General features: G+C 57.5%; 1 protein-coding gene across 1 annotated transcript in view; it reads left to right on the plus strand.

Annotated features, from left to right (window-relative positions):
• The window catches only part of LOC119091456 (myelin regulatory factor), a 59,724-nt gene extending 51,345 nt beyond the window's left edge, over positions 1 to 8,379 (plus strand). Inside the window, exons 9-17 of the mRNA XM_037214254.1 lie at positions 180 to 381; positions 2,606 to 2,806; positions 3,067 to 3,285; positions 4,509 to 4,665; positions 5,028 to 5,160; positions 5,937 to 6,779; positions 7,035 to 7,098; positions 7,611 to 7,725; positions 8,222 to 8,379. Coding sequence (XP_037070149.1) covers positions 180 to 381; positions 2,606 to 2,806; positions 3,067 to 3,285; positions 4,509 to 4,665; positions 5,028 to 5,160; positions 5,937 to 6,779; positions 7,035 to 7,098; positions 7,611 to 7,725; positions 8,222 to 8,379 — 2,092 coding nt within the window. The remainder of the gene's footprint in view (positions 1 to 179; positions 382 to 2,605; positions 2,807 to 3,066; positions 3,286 to 4,508; positions 4,666 to 5,027; positions 5,161 to 5,936; positions 6,780 to 7,034; positions 7,099 to 7,610; positions 7,726 to 8,221) is intronic.
• Positions 8,380 to 8,535: the final 156 nt, after the last annotated feature.

Genomic DNA, 8,535 nt, shown 5'->3' on the forward strand with positions numbered 1-8,535 from the left:
TGCTAACTCTTAAAGCGATGCACTTGGGCAGGCAACGCGAACAGATCGGCTTCCTCGCGTCAGCCTACGGCCAATGCAAATTGCGCAAGCCGTGGCCATTTTCCACGTCACTGTGCAGGGGCGCACGACCTTAACGGACGCCGCCATCCGACCGTCACGTGACCACTGGGCCATTGCAGCGTGGAGCTGAACCCGGAGCAGACCGTGAAGATCACGGTCGGTCGGCTCCACTTCTCCGAGACCACCACCAACAACATGCGCAAGAAGGGCAAGCCAAACCCGGACCAGCGCTTCTTCTACCTGGTGGTCAGCCTGCAGGCTGCCGTGGGCGAGAGCCGACACCCGCTGATCCAGTTCGCCACGGAGCGCATTATCGTCCGGGTACGGTGCCCCCCCCCCCCCCCCTCTCCTGGCGTTATGGCCCGGGCGCGTGTCGGCCGGCCCTCCCACACACACGGATGCAGCGCGGCATGTTGCGCCTGACGTCACGGTCTGGGTGTGATGCTGGTCTGGGCTGCCGTGTGACGGTGACTGGCGGGATCCGGCGCGGGGTGACTGGCGTGATGCCGGACTGGACGCGGCGTTGCGGGCCGGTATGGTGCCGTTATGTGTCCCCATTTCATTGCCCGGGCACAGACCAGTCTGCAACGCTCCCCGCAGCCACCTGTGAAGTGGGAAGGGGGATGGAAATCCGTTCAGACTGGAGCAAATGGCAACCATCACTAAAATTGGATTGCTTGCAAGGAACCTTTAGTCCGCTGTACAACGTTATGTGCAGTGGCGTTAGAGATATTGGTTCTCCCAAGAAAAGTTAAACACATGTGCTTTTCGGTAGAAGTAAGATGTCTTTTCAAAAGCAGTTTTGAGCCACCCATTCATGCATGTTGCTTCGACACACGCCGCCATTATGTAATCGCCTAACGTGCTTACGTTATGCTTGTGCCACTATATGGTACAACGTATGGTGGCCTCCCTTAGGCAAAAATATGCAAGCATAAAATGCTTTGCAGAACTTTTAGAGCAGAAAGAACAAAAATCTGACAAAACGAAAGATACTACATGCCTAAAATTTGCAACTTCTTACGTTTGGCACGCAAGAAATTCATGACATAATCTCGGCCACTTTGACCTATCTTGTGGAGATGTACCCTCTCCCCGTAATACTGCTGCCGACCCTGTTGTCCGCAGTGATGGGTAGCCCGGCAAGAACGCTGTGTAGATCTCACTGATTTCTTGGTGGCTATCTGAGCACGTATATGACCGTTTTGTGGTCATGCGCAATGCTATAGAAGAATAGGATGTCACTATTGTTGGCAAGGTACTCTTCGTTGGCGTTTGTTGGGACAAGCTTAAATTCGCGATTCTGGGAACATGTCCTGAAATCTTGTCGAGTCACACGGTCTTTTTGCGGCTTGTTAACTGATTTCATTGGAAGCCCGCTGGATCCCGGACCTGCATTTACTCAGTTTTGGTGCTGGCTTCTTGCACAAAGTGAAGGGGGCATGCACGTAGTAGGAAGGCGTCAAAAGTGTAACGAGCGTGTCACATAGGAAAATTTATGCCGCAACGAAAACACGTGGGAAACATCTCGCTGCGCTTGTCATATGAGCCCCGTCCCTGGTTTTTCGTTGTCGCCGTTGGTTCAGCACACATCTAACACATCTGGGCGTCACGAAAGCATTATATCGCGATCCGATGCTCGACATGAGGCTCAGCGCCTCGAGTATTCCCATCGCATAGCGTACAAGTACGGCGTGCGTCAGGTACGGTACAAGTACGGCGTGCGTCAGGGTCTCCGCAGGCGCCTGGTGAGGGTCGGCGCCACAGCAGGTGTTGGACGGCTGGTCGGCAGACCCGAGACCGTGCCCGGAGAGGGCGGCTCCACCCCGAAAGGAATGGGGAGTGGTCTGACATCTGTTGGAGGCCCTTGGCCGGCGCCGGGCTGGTGTATCACTTATTTTGGGCGAGGATCCTGTATTGATCAAACAGGACGGTCGCCGCTGCGCTCCGTACCTCTGCCGACCGCTCTCGTCGCATTCGGGGCTGCTCTCTCTCCCCGTCTACTCGACATGCTTTAGTTTGCCCGCGTATTATATCGCATGGCTCGGTGTTGGTTGTTGCTTTATGGTGAATCGCACAGTAAATACCCCCTCGTAAGTGAACACCTCCAGTCAAAATTTAGGAAAGCCATTGCATCTTCTGGTTGCCACGGTTGATCTATTGTGTTGAAGGCAAAGGCATTCGCCGGCAATTTGTGGTCGCAAATTGTTTTTCGTTCATGCGAGCTCCCTATATGTGTTTTAAAAAGTCGAACAGTTTATCATGACGGCACGCTTGGTATCGCGCGAGAACACAACGACGCAGGTGACCCCCGCCACCGGAAGCGGAACATGCGGCGATGATCCTACGCCGTGCCATGACATGTGTATCCGCAGAGTGTGCGCAAATGTTCGTATTGAACCGTCTTTTTCTATCCTGTGTCCCTCCTAACCATTCCTCCTCCGTGGCGCGAGCTGTGCACCGCCTGCAGCGGCTGCCTCCAGCTCGTCCGCCAGCGCTGACCCTGCCCCCCCCCTCCCCCCCCCCCTCTCTGGTGTGCCGGCAGGCGTCCAACCCGGGCCAGTTCGAGTCGGACGTGGAGCTGTGCTGGCAGAAGGGCCAGACGCAGGACTCCACCTACCACGTGGGTCGCGTCGGCATTAACACCGACAAGCCGGACGAGGCGCTGGTGGTGCACGGCAACCTCAAGCTCACCGGGCACGTGATGAACCCCAGCGACCGGCGCGTCAAGGACGAAATTCAGGAGGTATGCGGCCCAGCGCGCGGTTTCACTGAACCCGTCCTCCACCAGCACGGCGCGAAAGCTATTCAGAACCTTGTTTTCATGTTTCGCGATGCTTGACCTTCATGGAGAAGCCTTGGGAAACATTTACACCTGGCGGATCTCACATCGCGTGAGAAATTCTTTCAAAGGCTTGAGAAACAAACACCGAAAGGCTCACGTTCATCTACGCGATCTCACCCCAACCCCACTCGTAACCGCTTGCTCCGCCCCGACCCCGCCAGCTGGACACCAAGGAGCAGCTGAACAACGTGCAGAAGCTGCGTGTCGTCAAGTACAACTACGTCGACGAGTTCGCCGAGAGCGTCGGCCTGGAGGAGGCGGCTGACACGGGCGTCATCGCCCAGGAGGTGCAGCGTATTCTGCCGGACGCCGTGCGCCCCGCCGGCGACGTCCTCCTCCCCAGCGGCCGCACCGTCGACAACTTCCTGGTCGTCAACAAGGTGCGTGCGGGCCGCGCAGTGGTGGCGCGGATGTGGCAATGGCGACAATGGGTGTGGTGGTGGTAACGCTGGTTGTAGCAATGCCGACACCAGGTGTGATGGTGGTGTCGCTAGGCGTAGCGATGATGGCGGCACGTTGGGAATCTTCTGAGAGTATGCCTGCGCCACGTTTGAGTGGTGGGATGATGGTGCGGAGAGAGTTATCTGAGCGCTGGCGGTGGTGGTCCGGATGACTTGAGGCATCGGCGGGTTTGTGGCAGTGTCGGTATGGCGTCGATATGGAAGGTCCGCGAAACGTGTTGGTCATGTGGGGAACATTTACTGAGCTGCGCGACACTGGCGACACCACCGCTGAAGTTCTCTTGAGCTGTGATGGTGGTGACATGGATAACATGCTTCCGTCCCAGTCGGCATTAATGCGAGGATATCTCTATGGCTGGGCTGTCACTGTGGTTGCGTGCAAGAGCTGTCGCTGGTCCGCGGCAGTGTTGACCAGAGTCAGAGCCGTGGTGACCGCCCGAGCTGGTTCAGGGGCGTGGCTGCGGACAGTGACCTGTGATAGAGGCTGTGAGTCAGGGGCGTGGCTGCAGACAGTAACCTATGATAGAGTGACCTAGGCTGTGAGTCAGGAGCGTGGCTGCGGACAGTGGCCTGTGACAGGGGCTGTGAGTCAGAAACGTGGCTGCGGACGGTGACCTGTGACAGGGCCTGTGAGTCAGAAACGTGGCTGCGGACAGTGACCTGTGATAGAGGCTGTGAGTCAGGAGCGTGGCTGCGGACAGTGACCTGTGATAGAGACTGTGAGTCAGGAGCGTGGCTGTGGACAGTGACCTATGATAGAGTCTGTGAGTCAGGAGCATGGCTGCGAACAATGACCTGTGACAGAGACTGTGAGTCAGGAGCGTGGCTGCGAACACTGACCTGTGACAGAGACTGTGAGTCAGGAGCGTGGCTGCGAACAATGACCTGCGGCAGAGACTGTGAGTCAGGAGCGTGGCTGTGGACAGTGACCTGTGACAGAGACTGTGAGTCAGGAGCGTGGCTGTGGACAGTGACCCGTGACAGAGACTGTGAGTCAGGAGCGTGGCTGTGGACAGTGACCTGTGACAGAGACTGTGAGTCAGGAGCATGGCTGCGAACAGTGACCTGTGACAGAGACTGTGAGTCAGGAGCGTGGCTGTGGACAGTGACCTGTGACAGAGACTAACCTGTCACCGCCGCAGGAGCGGATCTTCATGGAGAACATCGGCGCAGTGAAGGAGCTCTGCAAGGTCACCGGCACCTTGGAGAACCGCATCGAGGAGCTGGAGCGGATGAACCGGCGGCTGGCTAAGCTGAAGCGCCACGGCAGTCTCAAGTCCACCAGCAGCATCTCCACAGGTACAAGAGGCGGACGATAGGGAGACCACGCATGAGACCAAGGGACTGGCGCAGGTAGCCTGTGCGGGGTGTTGATGGGTATTAGGAAGCCTCTTAGGTGTGGATGGTTTGTCTTCGATGTAACTTTGCTCACTGTTGCTTAGCACCTCTTACTGACGCGTCGCTGGTGGTATGCAGTGAAGCCGTACTTCAGATCAGGAAGTGGGTTCATTGTTACTGCTCATGCTAACCTAGGAACCTGCAGTCTTGAGATGTTATCGCTCGAATCTTTGTCTGAATGGGCGTCTTGAGTGCGTTCATGTTTGTCTCAGTGGTTGTATTGTATGTTGCCTATCGCCACATCCATTTTTGTGTTACTTCAGTGACGAGTCGAGCGTCCAGCTACCTTTCATCATCCCACATCCACAAGCGGAAGCCCAAGCCGCCTCAGGGCCTGCTGCACAACCGGCTGGTACAGGGCGGCGTCTGCGTCCTGATCCTAGTCATGCTCTTCTGGTGAGTGTCTCTTGCTTTTCATACCATGTGATGTTTGTTTTGGCTGTGTTCCCACCGTCACCTGTACGGGCCATGGTGCGAGACGAAACTGGGGGTCTCTTGAGGCCGCCACTGGGAGGGGGCCTCACTGGGTCCGTGATTGGCGATCTCGTCAGTTACTGCATGTAACATCGTGTTCAGTGCCATCAACGCACGCCAGCCAGCATCTGCGATCTGCGCAGGGCAGGCTGGTTCATTAACTGTCAGCCTTTGGGGCGGCCACTCGTGTGGCGTGGAAATTACTTGACTTCGATCCGCACAAAGGGATAAAATTATTTAAATATAAAATTACCCTGCTGGGACCGCTTTGGGTGCGGGGTCAGCAACAACGCAACACGATTTTCTTTGCGGGGACCTTGATTCGATGTTACCCGACTGAGGAATCCATTCGAGTCGATATGCTTTATTCAACAATGTCCTAAATGCATCACAGAAATGGTTGAGCGTCTTACCGAGCAATCATACATCGATGTATTTCATATTACGCGAGTGATATTTTGCATTCTTAGCATAGCACACGTGACAACTATTGCATGCTGCTAAATACATTCATTATGAACTTATAAAACCAAGCGCTACGAACGGTTGTGATAGCAGGTTGTCATCGTGCCAAAGCTTGCTATTTTGTAGCATCCTTTGGCCAGATGTATTAATTTCAAGCTACGTTAATTGCCCATAAGAGCTTGCGACTGAACTTACGCGCTAGCCTCTGTCAAACGAGACTCGGTCTGTTTCAGTTTGATAGCGATGGCCACCCTTTACATCATGGAGTGGCAGAAGCACCAGGCCCTGCTGGCCAACACCAACCATACCTCCACCGAGACCGACGCGCACCACCGACCGGACGGCAGCCTTTTCCCTCGACCCTTCTTGACTGGCAACGACACCGGCAACTTCAGCGACGTGGAGCCCCTGTCGCCGCAGGGGCGGATCGCCAGCACCGCCGTGCCGTACACTCTCGTTCCGGAGACGACGATGGTGCCACCGCCAGCGCCGCCGCCGCCGCCGCTGCCCGCCAAGGAGGACTGGACTGTCGTGGAGCAGGAGCAGTCTCCGGCCACTGGGCTGCCGCTGGACGTGAACCGGCTGGAGACGACGCTGGTGCCCGTGCCGTACTCAGGCACGGGCGCAGTGGCGGCCGGCGGTGGCGCGCGCGATGAGGGCCTGGCGCCAACCACCGCCCAGCCGGGCGCGAACGGCACCGCCGCCGCCGCCGAGACGACTACCACGCCGCGGCCGACGAGCGCGAAGGCGGCGACGGCCGCTGAGTCCACCGTCAAACAGGACCGCTCGGAGAACGGGTCCACGACGGCGGCGCCCAGTCTGCTGACGCCGGTCACGGCTGCCGTCGCCTTGCGAGGGGCTGAGGCGAGGGCGGCGGCGGGCCAGCGGTGGCAGGAGGCCGTGGATCCGGAGGTTGGTGGTGGTCTGATCGCGGCGCTAACTTCTACTACGACCACCTCTACCACGACGTCCACTACCGCTGCGACCACCACCACTGCGGCGACCACCACTACCACAACATCGACCACCACAACCCCCACCACTACCACCACCGCCACTACCACAACCACAACCACGCCAGCGCCGAATTCCACCACCACCTCAACCACCACCACCACCACCTCAACGACGACGACCACCACCACGTCAGCTACCACCACCACCACCACTCCAACCACCACTACCACCAGCACCACCACCACCACCACCGCCAGCCCGACCACCACCGCTAGCGCCACCACGGCGAAGGAGGACATCGTGGCAGCGGAGACGTGGACGACGGCGGATGCGGAGCCGACGACGACGACGACGTCGACGACGCCGGCGCCCAGCCTGCTGCCGCCGGTGATCGGCGCCGACGAGAGATGCCGCGCCGACCAGGGCCTCTCCTGCCCGGTACGTGGCCGTGGCCAGCCCGCGGGCGCGGCGGCCGGCTGGAGTTGCGAGGTGTGCTGCGGTTCACTGCTCTCCGAGGTAGTCGGGTGCGGGACGGGGAACGGTGTCGGCTGTTGGTGCGAGCAGGCCCGTCCAGTGGCGGGCTTGGACAGGCGTTCGTTAGCGTGGATAACTTTGTGGTCTGCGCTGTGGCGGTTTCCCGACATTCTTTGTAATTGAGATTCAAGTAAGCCCACATTTTTCCAGGCACTGTCACTTGTCAGATATTTTTTTTCAAGCGGCTGTGAAGGTTACGGATCCATGGGCTCATCGAACACAAATTAATTACTAGAAGGCGAGAAGTTGATTACTTTTCCAGACAGCAACGAATGCCGCGACTGTCGTCTCATCAGCGGAGTTTTCTAGCACGTTTTTCAACCAATCAGAAATCAGCTTACACGTTTTACCGTTTTGGTCTCGGCCAGCGCTGTAGCACGCAGCGTCTGTGACCGACTGGTGCTGTGTCGCCCCAGGTAATCTGCTGCCTGGCGCTGTCTGCCTCGGAGACTGACCGGAGCCAGCTGCCGGGTGCCGCCGGAAACTCGACCTCGGCTGCCACCGATGACCTTAACTCTACTAGACTGGAGCGTAAGTGCCGGCATCACCTCGCGTGCGGACGGCTCCAAGCGGGACTCCATGCCCCCCCCCCCCCCTGCCCCCGGTTTTGACGCCCAGGATGGCTGGAAACAGAACCTTCTGTCGGCGAGCCAGGTTTCTGTGTGAGTTTGATGAAATTTGTTACAACTCGACATCGTAAGGCCCGGGTTTGTATCTTTCTGCGGTTTGACCCCCAACACCGCAAATTGCACGATCATTTGTGATATCTCGGTATTCGTGAGTTGGTCTATGCGTGGTTTTGTACCTAACTTATTTCCAAGATTGCATACTACGAGCGCATGTCGTCACTAAGGTTTTTGAGTGTTTCCCATTCACAACTTTTTATTTTCCAAACCGAAATACCTCCCTTGCATATTTCGGCCGCTGCTATGAATAGCTTCGCTGAGTGAGTTAAGTCGGTGATAAAACATAAACGCCACGCGTCTACAGCTCTACAAACACATTCGAACCCGCCGCGCCTTTTCAGCCTCTTCCAGCTTGTCGGACGTTCAGAACAACCAGATCGGCTACCCGGAATCCAGCGAGCTCGACTCGCAGCCGGGCAAGAGGGGCCCGTCCAGCTACCCGAGCGAGGAGGAGAGGCGCGCCTCCTCGCACTACTTCGGCCGGCGGCGTATCAGGTAAGCACCACCCGGAGGCTTGGTCGGTCATGTCCCTCTCGGCGTGTTTCCGGCCCTCGCTGTGGTGGCGTGGTGTGCCGCTGTGATGACTTCTCTCGACATCACGAGATATGTGTCGTTGTGATCCAAGTCATCTGGGGATACTGCCTCTCTCTGTCTC

The sequence above is a fragment of the Pollicipes pollicipes genome, unplaced genomic scaffold (genome assembly GCF_011947565.3).
Source record: "Pollicipes pollicipes isolate AB1234 unplaced genomic scaffold, Ppol_2.1 Scaffold_3447;HRSCAF=4054_pilon_pilon_pilon, whole genome shotgun sequence".
Taxonomy (NCBI): domain Eukaryota; kingdom Metazoa; phylum Arthropoda; class Thecostraca; order Pollicipedomorpha; family Pollicipedidae; genus Pollicipes; species Pollicipes pollicipes.